The sequence below is a fragment of the Colias croceus genome, chromosome Z (assembly GCF_905220415.1).
Source record: "Colias croceus chromosome Z, ilColCroc2.1".
NCBI classification, from domain to species: Eukaryota; Metazoa; Arthropoda; class Insecta; order Lepidoptera; family Pieridae; genus Colias; species Colias croceus.
Window position 1 is genome coordinate 6,557,218 of NC_059568.1, and position 26,558 is coordinate 6,583,775.

General features: G+C 37.1%; 1 protein-coding gene across 1 annotated transcript; it reads right to left on the minus strand.

Moving 5' to 3' along the window:
• LOC123704943 (titin) lies at positions 1 to 26,342 on the minus strand. Its single transcript, XM_045653446.1, has 21 exons — positions 25,989 to 26,342; positions 17,470 to 19,132; positions 16,966 to 17,195; positions 15,443 to 16,807; positions 13,365 to 15,221; positions 13,133 to 13,276; positions 12,639 to 13,040; positions 12,161 to 12,559; positions 11,684 to 12,079; positions 10,636 to 11,436; positions 10,237 to 10,488; positions 7,647 to 10,150; positions 7,326 to 7,520; positions 5,819 to 7,226; positions 5,423 to 5,710; positions 5,079 to 5,310; positions 4,711 to 4,882; positions 4,447 to 4,633; positions 3,773 to 4,103; positions 2,355 to 3,681; positions 1 to 2,124 (listed from the first exon to the last, which is right to left on the minus strand). The coding sequence occupies exons 1-21, from the start codon at positions 26,122 to 26,124 to the stop codon at positions 1,984 to 1,986; spliced, it is 14,430 nt and encodes a 4,809-aa protein (XP_045509402.1). The 5' UTR covers positions 26,125 to 26,342; the 3' UTR covers positions 1 to 1,983.
• Positions 26,343 to 26,558: the final 216 nt, after the last annotated feature.

Below are 26,558 nucleotides of genomic sequence, written 5' to 3' on the forward strand. Positions count from 1 at the left end.
TTAATTTTATAGCGTTTATTAAATAGATTTCACATAATAGTCACATACAAAAAATTACGTAATAAATATATTATTATTAAATTAAATATGGATAGGTAGGCTCTAAAAATATTTTTTTTTTGTTATAAAATACTGCCACTCCTAATAACTTAATACAATTAGGTGAAACATACAACACAATTTATTTTAACAATGTCGTGCATTTAAAACAAACTAAGTTAAAGATCACTGTAACGTTAAACTATAAAAATCTCATTCAATTCGGATTTGTACTTGCAGAAAACATTAGGTCAACATCGGCAGTGTTTGTCAAACATAGAAACTGGCAAGGCAAGAGATGCGTGCGTACTTAAATAGTTAAGTGTATCGCCATCGATGGCGCCACTAACTCGGCTATATTGTTTCTTTGTCATAGGGCAGTTGACAGCGGAAATATATCGACAGAAATATCATAGCAACCACGATTAACTTTGCGTTCACGAGAACGACCCACCCTGAGTCCGCGGCACCTACTTACACGGAGCTATTATATACATCCTCGATACTGTGATACAACTTACATTGCGCTTCTAACGTGACACTGACAAAGTTAGTCGTAGCTGTTAGGTGACATTAGGTGACGTCGCAACACATCGCAGCCTACGTGCATATTGTTAGGTGTGATAGGTCTGATTTGTCTATAACTTGACATAGCATTTAAGCCACGATCCATGCTTATAAACTTATGATTCTAGGACTTGTTATATAATAATTATGTGAGATGATATTGTGTTGTGTTTTGTTTATTGTTTCTACATATCAAGTCCCAGTGTCAATGATTTATTATGTTACAATAGTCATACAATATTTATTGTTGGTATAACACATGTTTTTTACTACATAATATTTCATCAATTAAAAACACTTAAAGCATGAAATGATTGTATAAACATTATTATTGTTAATAAGGCCAATAGATCGTTAACTTTAGCAGGCTCACGTAAACAAAAGAGTATTGGGTGAAAAATACATTTGGCGGTACACCAAAAAACGGGTCTAGCGTACCACGCAATGTGTTTTGATTTATAATTTTCAATATCTATAAATTAATAAACATCGTAGCGGTAAAGCAAAACAAAACAGTATTCAAATAATCGTGTACGTGTTAATCACATGTTACGTGTATATTTATACTTAATACTTCTCGACCACTATGCGTTATTCCAATGAAAAACACTTTAATTTCACCAGTAACAAAGAGCATATTTACTATTTTGCGAATTACAATGCCTAAAAAATATAATTGCATAATATTTCTCTTAAGAAAGAACATATTATATTAAGAGTAATATGTAATGTAAGAAGAAGAGGATAGCTCATTTAAAACATAATTCGCAAATATACACGCAACCATTTAGTGAAATTAAAGGGTTTTTTATTGCAATCCTTCGTTCTTTGTTTCCAAATATATTGCAGCTGGCAGCTCGAGCCTCGAAGATCTCCTGATGTCACCTGTCTCTAGATATATATAACTAGGACTAAGTATATACACAAAAAGCTTAAATGTACAGCTCTGTTAGATGCAGAAGTTCGCGCAAATACGGAGTTAAATGTTTACCATTGACTCCACTTGCGGTTGGGTTAGATAATGCGGAGTGAACATTCGAATGTTTCGAGATACTGTACAATTTTGATGTCAGCGATAAGAATGAAGTGAATATTGGATATACATATATATGGTGAAGGCTAGTGATGGTCACAGTAGTCTATGTGTCATAGAATCACGACTTATTACGAGGGGTGTTTGAAAAGCGGGCGGAGTCGTTACTGCGGGAACCGCTACGATATTATTAACTAGTAACATTTTTGTGATTTTATATTCGCTTGTCAACTTGGTACTTATGTGGTAGTTTTCACCCGATCTCAATTTTTGATATAGTGATGAAACAAAGAAACACTACATTAATGGATTAAAAGTGCGCGACGCGAGCTCGCTGCCTGTATCTATGTCTTACTTTTGACGACTAGTTTAGCTGAGGTCTCCACTTGGCCTGCGACCGTAGTAGCGCGGCAGGTGAAAATACCAGTATCTTCTTCGTAGGTGTTACCGATCAACAACACCGCGTTGTTACCTTCGTGGATCATCTGTAATGTATTAATATATCGATTTTACTTTCTATATTTCTAAGGTTAATTATTTTAAGATTTGCTGGAATGGTTATGACAACATATCTGTTTTTATTAATTCTTTGCGCAGCAAATTTTAAAAAGTATAATATATCATATTAATTATTATTATTGATAACACGAATTGAATTGAATATAGAAAAAAAATAGACAGACCGCCATTGTAATTGTTGAGCAGAGTTACTTACTTGGAAATCAGGAGTTTCCGGAATCAGAGCGCCTTCACGGAGCCATTGAATCGTGGGTTTCACTTTGCTGGTGATCTGAGTCTTGAACTGTGCCGGCTGACCTTCGTAAACGACGACATCTCGCAGTGGTGTCAGAGTGGGCAAATTGTCAGCCTGATCGGGCTGTGTTACTTTCAACTTAGCAGCTACGGTTACCCGCCCAGCTGAATTGTAGGCAACGCATTTGTAATCTCCCTCGTCTTCAGGGAAAGCTTCAGATATACGTAGAGTGTAGTCATCAGCCGTCCGCGACATTTGGAAGTATTTTGATGGCTTTATCAATTTATCTCCTTTGTACCACTGAACAGTTGGCGTCGGTTTACCCACAATTTTACAACTGAATTCAATGGCCTGACCTTCGGTTACCACTCGGTCTTTGAGGGGTTCAATAATCTCTGGAGGTGCATTTGCTGCTTTTGTTTGGGGCTTCGGCTTCTCTTTAGTTGCAGGAGCATTTACGACACATTCGGCATCGCATCTTGCTTCACCAGCGCTATTGATAGCAACACATTCGTATTTTCCCGAGTCCTGCGGGTAAGCTTCTAGAATAAGAAGTGTGTTCGTTCCATCTTCTTCGAGAATCTTGTTTCTTATATCTGGTTGTACTTTCTTTCCGTTTTTAAGCCAGTATACGTCAATTGGTTTCGTTCCTGTAACTTTAGTGTCGAATCTCACAAGCTGTCCAGCAGTAACATTAACATTTTGCGCTGTCAAGGTAAAGCTGGGCGGTATGACTCCTCCCCTGCCCTGACGTCTGCGCTCCTCTACAACTAGGTTAGCACTACATTTAGCAGTACCACCCCTATTCTCAGCCACAGCAGCAAATACAGCAGAATCCTCAACAAATACTTGTCTAATTATGAGAATAGACTTAGTGCTGAATGTGTGAATCTGGAAGTCAGGTGAGTTCTTAATCGGGAAGTTTTCTCTATACCATTTTATTGTTGGCAAAGGATCACCATCAAATTCAACTTCGAATCTCGCTTGTTCCTGTTCAAAGGCACGGCATGGTTGCATTTTCTTTGTAAATACAGGCGGCGTAGAGGGTTTTACTGGTCCCTCAACGACTCTTTCCTGAGTTTGCGCCTTGTGTTCTACTTCAGTGGTTTCTGTTGAAGTGATCTTGCGTGTAATTTCGGTATCACCCACCACTTCCTTCTGAATCTGTTTTTGTTTTGCAACATGAACCTCCTTTCCATGAACTGTTGATTCTAGTGGATCGGGAATTCGGGGCTTTTGTACCTTCTTCTGAGTTTGTTTGGTTTCAGTGATTTCTTCGGTTTGTTCCCTGCAATTAAATAAATTTGTTTGTTAAAATGTACTTCTATATTCATTAAACATACAAAATGTATCTTCACCTTGCGTGAAAGGATACTTACAAATTATCTTGATATTTCTGTGCCATACTTCTAGCAAGCGATGAGCTGGTTACTTTTTCTCCGGGTACAGCATATTGATGAGAAGATTCCCTCAAACGGCTTTCTTTAACAATTTGTTCATTTTCCAATTCCTGAAGTTTGTTGTAATATTCTTCGCTCTTCTTCTTCTTTACAGTTTGCTGCCATTCAGTTTCTGGTTCTTTGATTACTTTAGGCTTCAGTTCCGGTCTATGATCAATTACACCTTTGCGTTGTAATGTTTGCCTTTCCTCAAATGTTTTTTCCAACTCAGTATCAGAACGTTGGTACTGCGTTGTTTCATCATACCAAGCTGTATATCAATAAAATACATTAATAAAAAATTAATTGTAAATTGTAGAAAAAAACAAAAACATACCTCTGAAAGAATCCGATGCTAAGCCGGAGAAGCAGGTGATTTAACGGCAGTTCGTCGCAAAGGTAAAGGGGGAATAAGGTTTGCGAAGGGGTATAGTTGTGCTTAAGCGGGTGGTAGCGTGTGCTTGAATTGGTGCCGTGTTTTAGAGTTGCATAGTAAGCAGTGTTATATTCATCTTATTCATTAAGTCGTTTTATTGAAAGCGAAAATCTATTGCAATAAAGCGTTTGTGATGTCACTCTGAAAAGTGTATCTTGTAAAAATGTTGTATACGTACGTCTTGGAGCATTTTTCAAAACACTTCTATAATCGTCGTGTCTCGGAATAACTTTCAATTCGGTCGTAGCTAAAGCCTCGCCTACTGAACTTCTAGCGATAACTTCAATTTTGCCAGTATCATACTGCCTTGTTTTAGGTATATCGAAATGATACATGCCATCGTATGTCAGTTTGTACCTAGAACCCTGAAATCATTTGGCACAAAATAAGTAAAACTGATATTACGCTTATTCAAAAATAAACAAATAGAAAAATAATTTACGTTGACAATAGTATTTCCATTAATAAGCCACATGACTCGTGGTTTTGGATGACCAGTGACGCGACAGCAGAATCTTGCCCATTCTCCTTCTTCCACTGTGACTGGTTCAGGGCGACTGACAAATACAGGTGGCACGCGTTCCTTGACTTCCTCTCCAGGTTGATCAGGCACCCTATGAAATTAAACAAAAATATCAATTTTTATAATTATTAACGAATAAATGACTGTAATCTAAAAATTAAGAATCGTTAGACAGTTTAAATAAAACAATATTCTCATGGAAATCTCATATGATTTTAAGGCGACGACGTTTAATTACCAAAATCTTTTAAATAGCTATTATGCATAACATAATGAATGACACTCACGCTTGCCAAGCTGCTTCCATTTCCCTGATCTTTTCAATACTCTTCATATGTTTGGGTAATTGGGAATCGTAGACGATACCCGGTTTTCCAGTAGTCTTAATGATTGCCTTGGTTTCATCCATACCATAAAGATTAGTAGCACGGCAAAGATATTCACCACTGTCTTCTGGGTATACCCAGCCGAAGTTCATAGCAACATATCCAAAGTCGTAGATGGGTGTGAAGCGGTTTTCTGTAAATGTCACAAATAAATGAATTTAAATTTGTCTATTTTAATATTACAAATTTCGTAATAATTCGACGGATACATATTTGTCTATATTCAATGTAAAAGTTAAACTTACTGTGTAACAAAGGTTTGCCATTGAAGAACCACTCCACTTTCATGTTTGGATCACCAACAGGAGCTAGCTGACACTCAAATTTGGTACATTCCATTTCAACAAGAGTTGTTTGGCTTTGTATTTGCGTGACAAAGCGTGGTGGTTGCTTTTTGTCAGCGTCATACAGATCATCTTCAGTCAAGAATACTTCTGATGTGTATTTCTTGATAGTAGCTTCCATCTGTGTTAATGCTTCTGATTTCTTCATGCCTCTTGGTACTTGATTTTGTAGTATAATATCGGGCAAACCTGAAGATTAGCAAATAAATTTTATATTACATATTTGTTTACGTTTAATAATTCATATGATCTGTACACCATATAATAATAAATGTGTCAAATGTAAATAATACTTACGTTTGCAAGATACAGTAGCCTTTGTGATATCTTCACCAAAGTCATTCACAGCGCGGCAAACGTATTCACCGGAATCTTCAGAATAAACGTATAAGATGTCCAATGAAACAAAACCCATGTCGTACACTGTACGGAAACGGTGACCAGATGGCAACAGTTTTCCGTTTCTGTACCATTCTATGCGCAGTTTGGGATCTTGTTTTGGCTCTACTCGACACTCGAAACGAACTGATTCAGATTCTTCAATTGTGTGAGACTGAATCTGAGTGATGAACTTAGGAGGACTGTTTATAACGGCATCTTCTTTAGGAGCCTCACTTACACGACCCCTTTCGAGCTCCTTGATTTTCTCACCGCTCATACCTTGTGGTAATTGAGAGTCATAAATGATATCACGTTTAGTGCTGCAAGTAATTTTAGCAGTTGTTGTAGCTGAACCCCACTTGTTAGTTGCCCGACAGGTGTATTCACCTGCATCTCTAGCATATACGTAGTCGATGTCAAGAGCAATAAAGCCAAAATCATTCAACATGTGGACACGAGATCCTGTTGCAAATGGCCTTCCATTATGGAACCAATCTATCCTCATTGTAGGATCGCCGACAGGCTCTACGCGGCAATCGAAGTGGATAGGTCCACCTTCAACAATATCAAGATTATCTTTTATTTCAACGGTAAATCTTGGAGGATTGGGTTTTTCGTCTTCGATTGTTATTTCTTCACGTTTATGCAAAGTTTCTTCCAGTTTTTGAATGCTTTCGGTACCGGACTTAAATTGTGACGGTAGTTGAGGCTCTAAGATAATACCTTGTCTGCCCTTAACTTGAAGCTTACATGATACCGTAGCTTCTCCATGACGATTTGTTGCTTTGCAAGTATAAAGACCAGCATCACGCTGATAAACACCTCCTATTTCTAATATAACGAAACCAAAGTCATTAATAGTCTTAACTCTAGATCCAGTAAGAAGAGCTTTTCCATTGTGGAACCACTCTACTCTCATACTAGAGTCGTTTACTGGAATCAAACGGCATTCGAAGTGGGCTGAAGAATTTTCTGACAAAATGAGATCAGATGGTGTCGTAACGAATTCCGGTGGATTTCCACTTTCTACTTCTGGTGATAAGGCATCAACTGTTCCATTATATCCTTCCAATGCAGCAATTTTATCAATGGTACCTTCCATGCCTTTAGGCAGTTGAGACTCAAGAATAATATTCCTCTTGCCTTGAACTTTCATTGTGGCTGTAGTCACGGCTTCACCATAGTTGTTGTAAGCTCTGCACATATATTCACCGGAGTCTTCTGGATAAGTAGGCGATATCTCAAGAATAACGAAGCCAAAGTCACAGAATGTACGGAACCTAGATCCAGCCTTCAATGACTTGCCGTTCCAATACCATTCAACCTAAAAAAATATATAATATCAATAAAAAAATATATAATAAATCGTAAAATTATGCATATTATATAAGTACAGAACAGAATATTACATAATAAGGCTTACTTTAAGGTTGGGATCATCAGTTGGCGTAAGGCGAGCTTCAAAGTGAGCATTTTCACCTTCTCTCAAATTGTCAATATTTGCCAAAGGAACTGTGAAAACAGGCGCCTTGCCACGTGTTTCTGTAACTTCGACATCCTTCCTTCGTACCATAGAATCTTCAAGAGTTTGTAATTTTTCCAATCCTCCTTCCATGCCCTATAGAAATAATAAATGTAACAATTAACAAACACATATACATTTTTTTTATTTGTAGGTTTTTTAGTCAGTTTATAGATGAATTAATAATTTATAAAAACGTTTTAATTGATTAAATGAACTTACCCGCGGTAGTTGCGAGTCCAGAATCAAATTTTCCTTCGATGTACACTTAAGTGTCGCTTTCGTAGAATCTCTTCCCAGTTTGTTTGTAGCAACACACTCGTATTCACCAGAATTTTCTTCATAGCAATAGAGAATATCAAGGATAACAATTCCGAAATCATGGAACGTTCTGTACCTGTGGCCATGTGGTAATTTCTTTCCATTGTAGAACCATTCAACCTTAAGGTCTGGATCATCTACTGGCACTAGCTTTGCTTCGAAATGTGCACTCTGGCCTTCTACCAATTTTGTCACGTCCTGAATTTGTGTGATAAATTGTGGTGGAACCGCTGATGCTGGAGCTGGAGCTTGATGTTGAAGTCCTTGCAAGCTCTCAAGCTCTCTGATTTTGGCCAAAGAATCTGGTTGCAGGCTGTCAGAGTAAACTCCACTTCTTCCGTAACAATTAATTGTTGCTTTGGTGAAATCTTCTCCATATTTGTTAAATGCCCGACATACATATTCACCAGAATCATGGTTTTGAGTATACGCAATATCAAGTACTACAAAACCAAAATCGGAAATTGTTTTAATTCTGTTTGAATGGCGCATTGGTTGGCCATTGTGATACCATTCGATTTTCATATCAGGGTCATCAACTGGCACAACTGTGCATTCGAAGTGAGCCGATTGACCATCTTTAAGACCTTCAATATTTTGAATATGTGTCGTAAACCTCGGTTTTTGGCCTTTGCTTTTGTCAACACATTCCAATTTCACACTTATTTCAGCTTGACCCCATTTATTGGTCGCGCGACAAGAATATATGCCAGAGTCTGAAGTCTTTGTTCCAAGAATTTCAAGAACAACCATACCAAAGGCATACACAGTGCGAATACGGTGACTAGCTTCAATCGTCTTTCCATTGTAGAACCATTCAATTACCATTGTTTGATCTCCAGTTGGTATGAGAGAGGCATCATAATGAGCAATTTGACCTTCACTAATATCAACAATATCCTGGAATACGGTAGTGAACTCAGGTGCCCTTCCAGTATCATCATCTGGCTTTTGAGCAGGTTCTTTGCGAAGGGAATCCTCAAGATTTTGTATTTTTTCCAAGCCCTCCTTTCCTTTAGGATGTTGTGTGCGTTCAATGAGATTTTCTTTACTACTGCAGTAAATAGTTGAAGATGTAAATGCTTCACCTCTCTTATTGTATGCTTTACAGGTATAAATACCACTATCTCTTTCGTAAACATCTGTAACATCGAGAGTAACAAAGCCAAAATCACTTGCAAGTTTAAATCTAGATCCATGTTCTAGTACTTTACCATTAAAGTACCATTCGATCTTTAAGTCAGGATCATTCTTGGGTTCGACTTGTCCTTCCAGATGCAAGGGTTGTCCTTCAATTAATTGACATTCTGCCACAACTGGGATCACCCATTCAGGCTTAGGATATTCGGCATCCGGAACAGATGATCTTCTATTTTTAGATAATCTAGCTTCTTCGGCTTGTTCAACTGCATCTAAGCCAGCTTTTCCTTGCGGGTGTTGAGTATCTAAATAGATATGCTTATCGCCAGTGCATCTCAATGAACCTGATGTTGTAGCGGAACCTTTGCTATTAGTGGCCTTGCATGTGTATATTCCAGAGTCTTCTTCATAAGTATGCATTATGTCCAACGATACATAACTAAAATCATGGGTACTCTTGTATCTTGTACCTGATGGTAATGGTTTGTTATTAAAGAACCATTCAATTTTAAGTGTTGGATCTTTAGAAGGCTCAACATTGCATTCAAAGTGAATGTTATCTCCTTCTTTACAAACAATGTTGTTCAAATGTGAAATAAACACAGGTGTCTCATATACTGGTTCCGGTGTGTCTGGTTTTGTTGCTTTAGGTTGCTCTAAAGCACCGATGCGATCCAGTGATTCGGGATGTAATGATTCTCCCAACAGCCAGTGTCGGTCTTCTATTTTTATCGAAGAAGTTGAAACTGCTTCACCCATTTGATTAACAGCTTTGCAAGTATAGATACCAGAGTCGTCATGCCTCAAGCTATTTATAGATAGCGTAACCAAGCCAAAGTCGAAAGTGCTCTTAATTCTTGATCCGGTTGTTAAGGATACTCCATTCTTGAACCACTCTATTCTCAGGTGAGGGTCTGTGCGAGGCTCAACTTGGGCCTCCAAGTATACATGTTGTCCCTCCACGAGTTTGTCGTAGCTCTGAAGATGGGTAGTAAATATGGGAGCTTGTTGTACGCCCAAATCGACAAATCTATCCGGAACTTGATTCATAGAAGCTTCTTTGAGTTGAATCTTTTCCCAAGACTCGGGACGCATTGCCTGGTCAATGATAGTCGACTTAGTTTTAACTTTCAATGAGGTTGACGAGACTGTGCTGCCAGCTTTATTAATAGCTTTGCACATATACAAACCAGCATCATTTGCTATTACTGAATTGATATCTAGTGTAACAAAGCCGAAATCATGTGTAGTACGGAACCTTGAACCTGAAATACATTGCATTCATTAGTGAATCATATTTATGTGAAAGAATACTTTAGTATATTTTTATTCTAAATAGTATCTGACTTACCCATTTTAAGTTCGACTCCGTTGATGTACCATTCAAATCGTAGGCTTGGGTCGCCAACTGGGACAACGCGTGCTTCATAGTGAGCATGCTGTCCTTCCCATAACTCAGAAGGTCCTGTGAGTACTTGAGTGAATATGGGTTTCTCAAATTCTCGCTCTGGTTCATCAGTCTTTTTGGCTTGGGGTTGTTCCAATTGTTGTATCTTTTTCATTCCTTCTGGATGTTGTGTTTCTAACTGGATAGCTGCTTTCGCTATAAATAAAATAAAATAAAATAAATTGACAGATTAAATTATTGGCAAATGAAACGCAAAAGTTTAATTTTAAATGTTTTTGTATAATTAATTGAAATATTTTTTGTTTAAACGGCGAGTAAAATAGATTCATTGAAAACTCTTACTTTTTATTTTCATTGCTGCTGTTGTCACGGCCTCTCCAAGCAAATTTGATGCTCTACACATATAAACACCTTCATCTTCATCACGTACATGAGAAATAGTCATAGATACATAACCAAAGTCATTCGTTTTTGTAATACGAGAACTGTCCTCAATTAATTTCTCGTTTCTGAACCATTCTACCTTAAGGGTAGGATCTCCGACAGGAATAAGTCTACAATCCAAATGTGCTGTTTGACCTTCCTGAATATTATCGATATTTTGAAGTGGCTGAGTGAAAACAGGCCTTTGCCTGGTAACTGTGTCTGGAATCTCCGGACGCTTAAATGGTTCGGCTGATTCGAGTTCTCGAATCTTTTCTAATCCTTCTGGACGTTGAGATTCCGAAATAATACTGCCTTTTGCGGTTACGGTCATGGATATAGAAGAAGTACAGTGACCCAATGCATTAATTGCTTTCACTGAATATTCACCAGCATCCTCCGGTACACAGTGTTGAATATCCAATGACACGTAACCAAAATCAAAAGTGATATGGAATCGTGACGCAGATTGCAGGGCTTTGCCGTTGTGGTAAAACTCTATTCGCAGGTTAGGATCATGAACAGGTTCGACTTGGCATTCGAAGTGTGCGGTTTGACCTTCAAATACATGCGTTGTTCCTCTTAGCTCAGTAACGAACCTTGGCGCAAAGACCTTTGGTTCTTCAACTTCTATTCTTGATGGATGACCTTGTGCTTCCAATTGTCTTATCTTTTCAAGGCCATTAGGATGTTGTGTGTCCAAAATAATATTTCTATGCCCTGTAAAATAAAGCAATTAATTAAGATTTCCATTAAAACGAAAATAACATTATTAAATTTTGATAGAATTAGTAAATCAGATTTTCGTTAACGGCATTTAGATAGAAAACAAGCTATATAAAATAAACAATATTTTAAATTTTGATATATATTTAACTTGTAACTGAAATTCCATATCACCATGTGTGAAATGTCATTTGTTTTTATGATAAAATATTCAACAATAATTTGTCCACATTTAGCTTACCTGCAACCTTCAACGTGCACGTATTAACTGCCTCGCCAAGTTTGTTAGTGGCCTTACACATATAGGTTCCAGAATCTTCTGCGTATGTGTATAATATATCTAAGGCAACATAGCCAAAATCGTGTGTTGTTCTGAATCTGTGACCAGTCTTGATTCTCTGTCCGTTAAGGAACCACTCTATTTTTAAGTCTGGGTCATTAATTGGTTCTACTCTGCATTCAAAGTGAGCATGATCACCTTCCTTCAAATTTTCAAGGTTAGTCAATGGTGTAAGGAAAACTGGCCTTTGGCCAGGCTTTTCTTCTTCAACAGGTTTAGGTCTTTCAAACCTTTCAAGCTCTTGAATTTTTCTTAGACGTTGTTCATCCAATGTATCAAGGTAGAGTCCAGCCTTGGCTGTTTAAATATAAAATTAAAATTGTTAAAATTTATAAATTGATACTTTTTTAATCACATAAAAATATGTAAATTACTTACCGTCTACTTTGACTGAGCTCGTAGTGACAGCCTCACCGACTGCGTTAGTAGCTTTGCACATGTATGTTCCTGAATCTTCAGCGTAGGCATATAATACATCTAAAGCGACGTATCCGAAGTCGTAAGTTGTTTTAAATCTATGTCCTTGTTGTATGGGACGGCCATTGCAATACCATTCAACACGCATTGTAGGATCATTGACAGGAGTTAATGTTGCCTCTAAATGAATTGGCTGACCCTCAGGTGCTTCGACACTCTTAATAGGTTTACCAAATTGAGGCTTTTCAGCAATGAAACCTTCATCACGGACAACTTTCTTGTATCTGCTATCGTCTTCCAAATATTGGATCTTTTCCAATGCACTCTCATGTTGAGTGTCTCTGATGATTGATTCCTTGGCTAAAATAAATACATATTTTTATAAGTACGTAGAAATAGTATAAATGTACAAATAAAAAAGGAGTGTGTATAAACTTACATTGAACGTTTAAGTTGATAGATGATGTCGCTTGTCCTAAATTATTGATTACTTTGCAGGTGTACTCGCCCGAGTCCTCTCCGTATACAGTTAAGATATCGAGGGCCGCAAAACCAAAATCAAATGCGGTGCGGTACCGATGGCCACTTTGGAGGACTTTGCCGTTGAAGTACCATTCTACACGCATTGTCGGATCAGGGTAAGGTTCAATTCGGCATTCATAATGCGCACTTTGTCCTTCCACAAGTTTGGAGGGACCATTTAGTTGAGTAATAAAGCGTGGAGCTTGATTAACTGCAACTTCAACGTCCTCCTTGCGCTGGTATCTAGAAGAATCTTCTAGCTGGCGTATTTTTTGTAAAGCGGCTTGGTTTTGAGAATCCAGTAGCAGAGATGCTTTGGCTGAAAATACACAGGTGATAGGGCAATATATTATTTCTGTTATAATAAATATTTATGTTCAAAAAAAAATTTAAAACACATTCTATACTCACATTGTACAAATAAGGTTGACGATGTAACTGCTTGGCCTAACTCATTTACGGCACGGCAAGTGTATGTTCCTGAATCTTCAGGATTTACGTATTTCATGTTAAGAGCTACATAACCGAAATCATGCATAGTTGTAATGCGGTTTGCTGAAAGATAAATAATTTGTGAGTAAAACGGATATTATTCACTAATACAGCACAGACGAGCTTGCAATAAATACTCAATTATACTTACAAGCTGCTATAGGTACACCATTACGGAGCCATTCCACCTTCAATCGCGGATCACCAACAGGTATTAATCTAGCTTCAAAGTGAGCTGCCTGGTTTTCTGCTACTCTTATATCACGCATAGGCATAGTAAATACTGGAGCTTGATTGATAACGTCCTCTTGTGCACTTGGTCTTTGGTGTCGTGAAGCATCTTCCAGCTGATTTAATCTCGGTAAGGCTTCCTCATGTTGACTTTCCAAATAAATTGATTTCTTTGAATGAACGACCGCTGTTGCCGAAGTTACGGCTTCACCCAGCGCGTTTATTGCTCTACAAGTATAAACACCTGAATCTTCAGGCAAGCAAGACATAATGTCAAGAGCTACGAAACCGAAGTTATTAGTTTCTGTAAATCTTGAGCCACTCTTAAGGGGATTGTTATTGTGATACCATTCAACTTTCATTGTAGCATCAGAAACGGGGATAAGTCTACATTCGAAATGAGCTCTCTGCCCTTCTTTAATTTCAATATTTTTCAGAGATGTTGTGAATATTGGTGCCTGAGTTGTCACTTCATCGACAAAATCAGATCTTTGATATCTCGATCTATCCTCGAGTACCTGAATTTGTTCGAGGCCTGCTTCATTTTGTGTGCCGCGAATAATATCGGCAGTTTCACGACAAGTCAATCGGCAGCTAACTTCGTCAGTACCGAGAAGGTTAACAGCTCTGCATGTATAAATGCCAGAATCTTCAGCTATTAAATCGATGATGTCAAGAGCGACATATCCAAAGTCATGAATAGGCCTAAATCTGTGGCCTATGGTTACTGGTTGACCATTCTTAAACCATTCTACTTTTAAGTTTGGATCAGTAACAGGTTCTAGTTTACATTCAAAATGTACATGTTGCCTTTCTTTGACATTTTCTATTGATTTAGGTTTAGTTACAAATCTTGGCTTAATGTGAATAGACTCATCAATAACTTCCGATTTTTTGTACCGAGAAGCATCTTCTAAATATTGAATCTTCTCTAAGCCGGAGGGATGTTGAGATTCAAAGATTAAATCTTTCTTTGCCATAACGCGTAGAGCGCAGGAGGTGACAGCTTCTCCAAGTTGGTTTGTAGCTTGGCAGGTATAAACACCAGAATCTTCTGGATATACACTCAAAAGGTCGAGAGCAACATAATCAAATTCATAAGCAGGTCTGAATCTATGACCCGTCTTTATTGGTCTTCCATTGCAGAACCATTCTACTCTCATAGTTGGGTCTCCAACTGGCTGCAATCGACATTCTAAGTGAACATTAGTGCCCTCCAGAGTTTCAATGTTGTGTAAAGCTCTTGAAAACTGTGGAGCTTGCATAACTGTAATATCTTCCTGTACTTGTTTGTTACGACGAGCAGCGTCTTCTAGCATTTGAATTTGTTCAACAGCTTGTTCATTCTGAGTGTCAGTTAATACATCTGATCTTTCAATAACTCTTACCATTGCAGATGTATGCGCCGATCCTAAATGATTAACAGCTCTCACGGTGTATTCACCGGAATCAGCCGAGGTAGCATGGATAATATCAAGAGCTACGAATCCAAAATCGTAGTATGTTCTAAAGCGTGAACCGACGGTCACGGCTCTTCCATTGTGATACCATTCAACTCTCATAGTAGGGTCGCCCATTGGTTCGAGGCGACATTCAAGGTGAATATTCTTTCCTTCCGATATGGGTTTAGGGTCTGATAATGGCTGTACAAATACTGGCTTAGATTTTGAGATTTCTTCAATGTGATACATTGGCTCAACAAATTTAGATTCTTCCATTTGACGTGTTTTTTCGTATAAGCCGCGATGTATGCTGGATGTGTCAATGCTGGATCGTGCTAAACAAAAAAAAATATAATTTTAGTTGTTTTCACATACAAAATAAGAAACAACTTTGTAGCATTTATGTACGTATGAATATTATAATTTTCTTTTTTTTTAACTATGATTAATTATCCAATGTTACATATAAATAGCACTATGCAAATATCAATAAATTAAATTTGCAATAAATATCTAGAATCAATTTTACTTATTAATAATGACTACATATACTTACTTTCAACAATCATATTCGCGCTGAGCTGTGCTTCTCCTGCAGCGTTTCTAGCAACTACAGTGTATACACCAGCGTCTTCTGCTCTTACATTAGTTAAATCTAACGCAACGTATCCAAAGTCATGGTAAGTCTGAATACGATTTGCTGATTTAATTTGTTTCCCATTAAAATACCACTCGACAGTCATAGTTAAATCGCTTTGTGGTTCCACTCTGGCTTCGAAATGAGCACTTTGTCCTTCAACAATCTTATTTGTTCCTTTTAGTGGACCTAAAAATCTAGGCTTTTGTGTAACTCTGACTTCCTCCTCTGAGCGCTTGGAATATCTGCTTGAATCTTCCAAGTATTGAATTTTTTCTAAACCGCCGGGGTGCTGTGATTCAGCTATTATATCTTTCTTTGTCACAATTGTTAGGTTTGCACTGGTCGTTGCTTGTCCTAAAGCATTGTAAGCTCTGCATGTGTAATTACCAGCGTCGTGTACGGTAACAGATTTGATTGTTAGAGCTACGTATCCAAAGTTAAAGAATGTTGTTATTCTTGAACTAGCCTCTACAGGGCGTCCATCCTTCAACCACTCCACTCTCAACGTAGAATCTCCAACTGGTTCGAGACGAGCTTCAAAGTGGGCGAATCCGCCTTCTTTAATATTTATCTGGTCTTTGATTGGAGTTTTAAACTCTGGTCGCTGCGTACTTTCAGGTACTTCTTGGTAATATCTCTGATGTTGTTGTTGCTGATAAGCTTCCAACTGCTCAGTCTTTTCTATGTATCGTCTCTGTTCGGGAATCCCTAGATCCTCCGTAACAGTGCTTCTTGCTGCAACCCTGATTGATGCAGTACTGATGGCTTCACCAAGTTTATTCACAGCTCTAACTGTGTACGAACCTGCATCTTCAACCCGTAGGTGCATGATGTTAAGGGAGACGTATCCGAAGTTGAAGATTGCTGTGATTCGCGAGCTAGCTGTGATAGATTTACCATCTTTATACCATTCAACTCTCATAGTTGGATCACTAACAGGAGTAAGCTGGGCTTCAAAATGAGCGTTCCGGCCTTCCTGGAGTTCTCCAAGGTCTTGAAGTGGCCTTATAAATTGTGGCCGTTGTGAAATGTGTTCTTCAATGGACTCCTGATGTTGATATTTGGAATAATCCTCGAGCTGTTGAATGTATTGCAGACTTTCAGGGTGCTGACTAGACCTTTCGATTGTGGCTCTAGGTGTGACTTGCAACATTGCTTTAGTTTCTGCAATACCTGTAGCGCTAACCGCTCTACAAGTATATTCACCACTGTCTTGAATGTTCAAACTGAGCATATCAAGGGATATGTAACCAAATCTGAAGATTGATGTGAATCTAGAACCTGGAAAAATATTCATTCGTTAGTAAATATTGATCAGATAGAATAAAAGAAGTATATTAATTTAGAACCTCAAGTATTAAATTAAATTAAATAAGATGTATGAATTTAATTGTAGTGGTTTAAAGGAAAAGGGAGTAATAATAAAAATAGATACATACTTGCTTCTATGCTTTGACCATTCTTCAACCATTCTATTTTCATAGTAGGATCGCCCACAGGTTCAATTCTCGTCTCAAAGTGTATCTTTCCACCTTCAGTTTGTGTCACGCTTCTCAGGGGCACAATAAACTGTGGTGGAGGATAAATTCGATCTTCCTCACCAGGAGGAACATATGGTCGTGCTCTTTCCACGTGCCTCAAATATATGATCTCTGGACCTGGTGCAGGTCTGAAAGATATAATTGAATTAAGACCAGCAAATTAATAAAATGTTTTATTCTAATCGAATTTTACGTGTTTATAACTCAACGCCAAACGCATATTTACAAGGCAAGGAAACGTTACGTTCTCTCGTTCTTGTATAGTAAATGTAACAATATGCTCTAATGAATAATGTTTCTAAAATAGCTAATATAAAATAACAGTACTTATTTCCACAAAATTATTAGACCCAACAATTTACATCATAAAAACATAAGTTTTTTGTAAAAAATTATACTTACTCTGGCTCGATTATCTTTGTAGGCCGTGGTAAGTGCAAACGTTTTTGCTCAGGCGGAGGCTCCTTTGGTACTTCGACGTAAAGCCTCGCCCGAGTAGCTGTGGAACCTGCGACATTCTGAGCCGTGCACTGATACCACGCCGCATCCGACGCCTTGGCTCGCGGAATGTCCAATGTCGAGGCCCCACCTTCGGTATTAATTCGTAATTCTGGATTGGGTATAATCGGAACACCGTCCTTCTGCCATGTGATTCGAGGTGTAGGCGTGCCGACAGCACGTGCATTCAATCTAACTGGCTCACCCTCACGTACACTCAAAGTGCTGAAACGTTCTACAAACTTAGGGGCAACTACCTGCTCCTTCTCTATAACATTTAATTTACACTGGAAAGAAGTTTCGCCACTTTTGTTTCTTGCAATACACGTTACTACACCACAATCACTCATGCTGACATTGGTAATCATAAGAGCATGATTACCAGATTCGTTTACTAGAATTTTATGATTATAATCATCTCGGATTTGTCTATCATTAATGAACCACGTGACTTCTGGATAAGGTCTGCCTGTGACGCGGCAATCGAATCGCGTCATTTTGCCTTCTGTGACATCACGGTCTTGGCAGACTTTAACAAATTGCGGAGCGAGAGCTTTTTCACTTATTTCTATTCTTTCAGTCTCAATTTGTTGGCTATCCGTAATATACTGAGATTTTTGATCTTGAACGTATGTTTCTTGAGGTGACTCAACAGCAAGATATGCAGATGTAACGATACATCCATTTGGATTTTCAGCCAGGAGAGTGTAATGACCACAATCGGACTTTTGCACATTTCGTACTCTAAGTATTGTTTGATTATTGGTGTTTATAATATTATGTTTGGTAGAATTAACTAATCTTTGACCATTCTTAAACCACGTTACACGTGGTCTAGGATTGCCAGATAGCTGAACTTGGAACTGAGCATCGGTTCCTTCTTGTAACTTAGAATTTCTCGGTTTCTGTGAAATTTTAGGGGGTGACACTGGTCCCAAAGATTTGTCAATTTCTGTGCTTACTTGTATGTCACTCTCTCCTATATATCTTTTTGTAATGGTCTCTCGAAATGATACCTCTCTTAATAGTCTGTATTCAAAAGTATCGACTTTGAAGTCTTCTGAAGATGAATGATCTGTACCATTCGAGTATGCATATTTCTGCGACTGTCGCGATTGTTCAGTCATGAATTCATGAGTTCCATACGACTTGTGTTCCACACTCTCACTGACGTGTCTGTAGCTTTGCTGTTGCGATGCTTGCTGCGCGGGTACTGGAACACCCTCGGGTTGAATATATACAGAACAAATAGCTTCACCATATTGATTGCGAGCTGTGCAAGTGTATTCTCCTTCATCACCTGGGCCGATTTGCTTGATGAGAAGGGAAACGTCCCCAGTTTGTTCATTATAGCTCATACTATATTTATTGCATTCTACTAAAGGAGCTTTCTTTCTGGTCCACGATACAACTGGAGTAGGATTACCTCTAAGTTTCCCTTCAAATTTGGCATTACCGCCTTGTGCAAATCTCGCATTCTTAAATATTTGTTCAAAGATAGGCGGAGACGGGTCCCCAGGCCTGCCTGATGTGATGGGTATGCTTTGGCCGCCAACATTGCCGCCAACTGTAATGAGAAAAAAACTTCTTTAATTGGGATTGAAAAAAAATACGATGCATTAAACATATGATATGGAGAATAAAAGGCACAAAGCATTGAGGTGCATAACAATAGCAGATGCATATATTATAATAAAAATAATTAAAAATAGGCTTTGCAAGAGAATGTTGTAAATTTAAAACGTAACATTTGTTAAACATTTTGATATTTTAAGTATGTCATGTTCCAGTACTGTAACGATTCTCGGATGCGCGTGAGTCACCGCTCGTGACGGACCACGCGTACGAGCTCTTTTCGCGCGTCTATTTTCGTATACACCGCTCGGATCTTATTACGAATACCATTTTGGTACACAAACAATATTGAAACCCATAATAATAATTGTTATCCAGTGAGACTCAGTAATGATGACTGTAATATTATTGCAACTATTTACTTTTAAGATATACATATACATATCTGAAATCAAACTAAATAAATTAACTATTATTAAATATTACTAGAAAAATAAAACAGTGTTTAAATTGTTGTATTGATAAAATCTTCGTTGTTATATAAATTAATTGATTTGAACTGTTGATAAGCTAAACATCGAAAACAGAAAGTGTTGCTGCTAAAGGCATAAAATCTTAAAATGAGCGAGAGGCTTAGCTTCAACACAATATGTTAACAATTTCTTTCGTAAGCTGTTATCTAAGACTTTTGAGAAGCAAAGAGTATAATATTCTTTTTAATCCCTTATTATATAAAATAGTTTTTATGTTATTCTAAGTCTACATTCGCTAACAAGACAAGAAGAAGTAAAAGTTGGCTAACCCTAATTGACTGATTTTTTATAATTGACTTTTGACCTTTGAATTTTTAATTTTGACCTAATTGACTTTTTATATCACTACATATTATAAAGCAAAGTCGCTATTTCCGTCCCTATGTACCTTTGTATGCTTAAATCTTTAAAACTACGCAACTGATTTTGATGCGGGTTTTTTTGATAGATAGAGTGATTCCAGAGGAAGGCTATAGCATATAATTTATTAGTTTTATACAAAGCGGGCGAAGCCGCGGGCGGTAAGCTAGTATTGTTCTAATATACGTTATAATTATCATATTTAATTAAATGCAAAATTCATAATCTCAGAGCCAGAGCCTCATAATCAATATTGTATATTTTAAAGGTGAAATAAAGATTTATTTTATTTTATTTTTTTTTTATTTTATAATAGCATAAAAAAATGCATCGAGTTATTTGCGACAAATGTAATAATTTTATGGACAACTTCGCCATAACATTTTAACTAGGTACCTTCATCATACATGAGATAATTAACGCGGGTTAGAACAATGCAATGTGGGTCAAGGTCACGTATCTAGCTTTTAAAGGGCTTAACCTCCAGGGTAATACACTGGGCGCAAATAAGAAGGCAGTTGTCAGATTTAGTATATCAAAAATGTAACAAATGTTTCATATTGTCGTTATAATCCAATCTATTTTGAATAATGCGTGGGCTCTTGTAAGTTGGGCGTATTCTGGCATCCGCCCAAACATTGCTGAGACGATCTTCATTTCACTTATAAATTAACACATTATACATGATTTAAATATAATTTTGTACTTAATGTCTTTGGAGCATTTAATTCAAATATCGTATTATCAAATGTGTGTATGTGCTATACTCAGATCTGAGTAGTTGGTATCAAAGTGACCCTGCGCGCCATATGGTCACTGGCTCTATTCTCTGACCTATTGAATGTGTAACACCTTGATATAATTCCAACTGGTATTTAAATTACAACTATGGTAAATCTGATAAAAAAGTTCGTCTATTAATGTATTTATTTAATCGTATTTGTTAAAAAATAATGTTTATTATAATCGAAGAAAACTTTTTCTCTTTGAAACTTAAGACATAGTAATGATAGTGGTTTGTAACTAAAGTACAAAATAAATATTATTAAAAATTATAAATATGTACTACGGTCTAAGAAAAGTCATATAAATCTAAGACTGCTTTATTACAAAATATTGGTGCGTTGTAAAATTTTTGAAGTAACTTTCTCTAATCTAAGCAGTTTTTGTTATGGTCAATCGATAGCAATTGCGATTCTTACGATACTTATTTTTTAAAGATTTTTAATATTTTATATTGGAAAATAAAAAGGAATCGTGTATCTTCTACTACCATTGGGTCATTAATTACATACATATATCGTTATTTTGGAAAATATTAAGTTGTTTAAAAATTAAGTTAGAGTACCTACTTAGGAACATAAATTGCATGTTATTAGGATATTAATCCGATCTTATTTTAAACTAGCTTACGCCCGCGACTCCGGCGGGGCCGAAAAATTAAGAAAAATTAAGATTTATTTTTTTCTACGTATTTTTCCGGGATAAAAAGTATCCTATTTTATGCCCAGGATAATAAGGTATAATTATACCAAGTTTCATCGAAATCGAACCGTTAGTTTTCACATAAAGACAGACAGACAGACAAAAATTTATTTAATTACATATTTGGGTTTGGTATCGATCCAGTTACACCCCCTGCTATTTATTTTTTCAATATTTTCAATGTACAGAATTGACCCTTCTACAGATTTATTATATGTATAGATAAGATTTTTCAAACTGTAGGATGTAATTCTAGTAATTCTAGTATAATAATCGTTAAATCTAGTAATTTTAAAACCTCAGCGTACAGCAGTGATCATCGGTTGCGTTAAGAACAGCGGAATGTAATGGGTAGCTAATAATAACAGGGGACATGATAAGTCAGAAACAGAGATACATCTTAAGCTATGGTTAACGGTGATCAGGAGAAAGCCAATATCTAACATAGTGTCGCTACACTACAGTACAAGTAAAACGTGTCTAATTTTTACATTTATATTATGATCTTGAATCAAGTGCGTTGCTTTCTTGGCCGATGTATGAATAGCGGTATACGATATCTTACAAAAACATTAAACAAACAGTTAACTGAGCAATTATGGGAACCGGGGAAAGTAACCGACGGTTCCTGGCTTTGCACCGTTCGCCGCGATTATTAATTCGGAGATAAGACGAGTAAAAGTGGCAAAGCCACGTCCTCGTCCGTTAATGTTCCGTGCGAATGGTGTACTGCTTTGTATGAGTTTTTGTTGTTGCGTCGATTGTATTGAGTAACTTTCGAGATTGTCGTGACATAGCCGCAGATACCTCAGTTCCGCTAACGATGCAACCATCAATACGGGGGTCGATGACCCGACTTATTCAGAATATGTCGTAACATGTCAATATCCACGCACTGCATTAACAGGACGTTATTTGTTATTTGCTCGATCAGGTTCTTCCATTCTTAACTGGACTTTCGAAAATGGAAATGAGATGCAATTTGATACCCCGTATGAAAGTATTCGAATGACAATGCGCTCGAAATGTAGTTATACCACAGGTTATACGACATTTTCGAGATTTATGTTACCAAGTTTAACCTTTATACTTATGTGTTCGAAATATTGATATCGGGCAAAATATCTGTAGTTCATTTAAGCGATATATTCGTACAAATATGAACGTTAGATTATTCGTTTCTATACATGCTACCACGTTATACATTAGGTACCCACTTACTATTAGCTTGCCACGAACTAATTATTATGCCCATAAACGTTAAGACAATTACACATTTCTACAAGCCTAGTGATAGCAAAAAATATATCTACTTATATTTTAATAGTTACAAGACGGAAGCAAGAAGCGAGACGGGCTACAGTTAAGCTCTTGCGTTAAATGACCGATAGAGTTCCATCAACGCTGCACAGATTTTTATACATAATCCACTATATTCAGTATTAGGTCTTAGTTTCACTTGGCTGGATAAGTAGACGTTATATATAAATTGTACTGAGCCTTCAAATCTCTTGCGTGTGTTTCAGAAACGAAAATACCTATCTTGGGTATCTCTATATACGTATAGAGCTGGGAAAATATTATCTTAAATTGCTATGTATACTCTCATTTTCTAAATAAACGCATATTATAGTTAGTTAAGAGCCATAATTTAAACATTCTTTCGGATACTATATAATAATCAGCCGAAATTCATAAGCGTGACATAAGCAAAATCCGACTTTAAATTACATATTTAGCTCCATAACCACACAACGGGAATCATAATTACATTCACATCATTTATTCAAACGCGTACCGAGAATTTACTAAACAAGCATTATGTTAGTGCTTATCGAATTATTTAAGTAGGTTTAACGTCTTTTATATTTTACTAAATTAACATCAATTTGAATGGTCATGTAGTGAGAGCGTTAAGAGAAGACAGGGTGGATATGAGCAATACACAGAAAATAAAATAAAAATATTAATAACAAATAATAAAAATTTGCAATGCATATATGTTTTAAACTGCAACGCTTTTATAATTTAATTATGAATACCCCAATTAATCTCAACCAAGTAAGTACAATATAAACTTGAATTTAATTAAAATATTAGTTTCGTCGGAATTTCACTTTTATACAGTAATATTATGTTTACAGAATACCGTTTTATGGGTAAATGTACTTTATTTGAATTATATTAAAATATTAAAAAGTAGAAAAGAGTATCTGCCTTGACTTTACCATTTGTATTGTATCCAAATATGCAATCAAAATGGTAATTAACAATGCTTTTAACTGTTTTAGCTGTCATCAACGATATTCTACTTTGAACGTAAACTAGCAAAGGTTAAATGGTTCTCATCCGACGATCGTGAAGAAAAGTGAAAAGCCGACGTTTAATTCTTCGTTTTTCACGTCAGCCGTACGTTAATGTCGCTATTATTCTTCAGTTCTCAGTATATCGAAATAGAAAACTGATTATTAAAGACAAAGCAAAAAGTGTTCACTCGTTCCTGTTATTACATGCGCTAATACCAGGTGCACACGACATTAGTATTTAGCTCTTGGTGTTTTTCTTTTTTTATTATTATTCTTATTTTGTTTCCCGGACGTTCAACCCTAACTAATCAACGGCCTCAAAGTTAATGCATATAGCTCCTATACTTTCACATATTTTAAAATATTATAAACCATAATTAAAATGCAGATCTCATTGCTTGTTTGATTAAAGAACAATTATAGGTGTGTAAATTATGATTCTGTATATTTTTCGATTCAGTCAAGGTCCATTTAGCTTTGAACTGTTTCAGTAACTTGCATATTACCGAGTTTATACCGACATATTTCACTGTTCCAACTTCCAAGTGAAATGAGTCACGTACGAACCTCATTGGTTAGGATTGTTTACTTTTGTGATGTATGCCATAATGAAACTGTGAACAATACAGTTTGAACAACTGGTATATAGGTGAATCTGAATCATTGTGATTCTTCATAATTTTCTAACAAAGTACCTAATAATGAAATTGTTGGTTCGCCTAATATCACAGATCTTGAATTATGTTTATATGTTGATATATTATTATGAGATATTTCGTCAAATACAAAATCATCTTTGTATCGATATAGCTGCTTATAATGTAATTAGATGTAAAATATTTTTCTATCAAATCAATAATAATTATATTATTGGCACCAAATATAATTTTGATTCAATTCTTAGAAATCATTTTGGTGATACATAATTGTATGTACTTTAATGTTTTTAGTTTTATTTTCGGTGTGATGTGCTTCTAGTCCCAAGCAATTTATAATATTTTTAATAATTATAAAGTGTTTGTGTGATACTGAACATGACATAATTATTTTTATTTGATTTTTTACTGTTATTATTATGATTATGTATGTATGTGTGATATTATGTCTTACCAGCTGGTATCGATTACACTATATCGTTTAACAGACATTAAGTTTTTTTCCTGATATCTGATCAATTTTTGTTACGTGAGAAGAAGCACGCAACATTTCATGTTTTCAATCGTATGCGCAAGATATTTTGTTTTTTAATTACACGCTGCTGATTCTGTGTCATATTCTAAATGTAAGTATTTATCATTTATATAATTTTTCCAATATTGATGATATTTTCATTCAGTAACAAATGATGATTGAGTAATAATGATGGTATAATCTCAAAGAGGAGGCTATTGAAAAACATTTAAAACCTTGACCGGTTAATATTACATCAATATTCAGCCTAGTTTCTTTGTGTTGTAGTTGTCATAATAAGAAAAATTAATCCTTGCATGGTAACATATCTGTTGAGATCCATATACGGATACGAGTTTGCGCCATAAAAGTAAACAAGTTTTAATGCATGAATTCGCACTGCAACCTTAATGGAGAGACCAGTGAACTCACACGGCGATAATGCCGGCTGGTTCACCATTTAAGATTTAAATGTTGCATAAAGCACCGGATCGGGGTCGACCCGTACAGCCTCGCCTATATACCGCGAGCGAGTTCACCGGTCCTCTTTCGTGACTACAATGATGCAATTCGCTTAGAGTTAAACTTTAATCGAACATCGAGCAGAGACAGTGACATCATTCCTCGAAATGTAAAAAAGAAAAACAAGTGTGAAATATGTGCGAATGTTTTAAAAAGAGAACATTCCTGCGCCCAGCGAGCGCGAGCCATCGGCGCCCACGCACGCCCCAGAATAGACGCACTATCTCGCTCGAGATGGAAAAGCGCTATGCACAAATAGTGCCTATCGTCTTTGGTTTCTTCCCAGTTACTTAAAATAAAGAAACCTAAGACAGTCGGCGCTCGCACAGCCGAGCCGGCGGCGCACTCTCGGCGCGGCGCACGTGGCCCATGATTTACAGGACAATTTTGCACACAAAATTTTGTAGGTCGCAAAAGCAATATACCAAAGCTCCAAATGAGTGAGAGAGGTGAGGTGGAGCAGCGCACGTACCTTGCTGCGTGAGCATCTGGTGCGAGTAGTGCTGCGTGCGCTGCACGCGCTCCTGCTGCTGCACGACCTGCTCGCGCCGCTCGGAGGTCACGCGCTGCTCGGAGCGCTGCTCCGACCACCTCGACTGCTTCTCCATCACGCCACCGCAGCCACAATGCACGAAAAAACTCTCACTCGACGCTAACGGTCCTTATAAAAGCGTTCGCTTCGGCGCCCGCTCAATATTAAATAAATACGCCACTGCGATAAACTTAAACTAGTCCACGGGTTCATTTAGCAGAAGTCAAGTCATTATAACCCAGTCCAACAACCAAGACGTCGGTCGATTGCGAATAGTTAGCGGGTAGTGCGGAGCCGTAGGATCGGCCGCTGCGCTAGCGCCACAAGGGCGGGGGGCGACCGAAATACGACGGTTATTTTGAGAAGGCGCGCCTCCTCCGCGCTCCCTCGGTCCACGCCACATCTCGCGCACCCTTCCCGGTGATCCACAAAAACAAATAAAATATCAAATTGATAAGACAACTTAATTACTATTGTCGCCAATGTAAACAAATAAAACTTTGAAAGGAA

Bases quoted from the DNA above. Each gene is read 5' to 3' on its own strand.
- LOC123704943 (XM_045653446.1), bottom strand. From the start codon at position 26,124: ATGGAGAAGCAGTCGAGGTGGTCGGAGCAGCGCTCCGAGCAGCGCGTG. The intron at 13,277-13,364 runs GTAAGTATAATT...TTTATCTTTCAG, and splicing joins TGGTGTACCTATAGCAGCTT to CAAACCGCATTACAACTATG. The intron at 12,560-12,638 runs GTAAGTTTATAC...TATTTATTTTAG, and splicing joins TATCAACTTAAACGTTCAAT to CCAAGGAATCAATCATCAGA.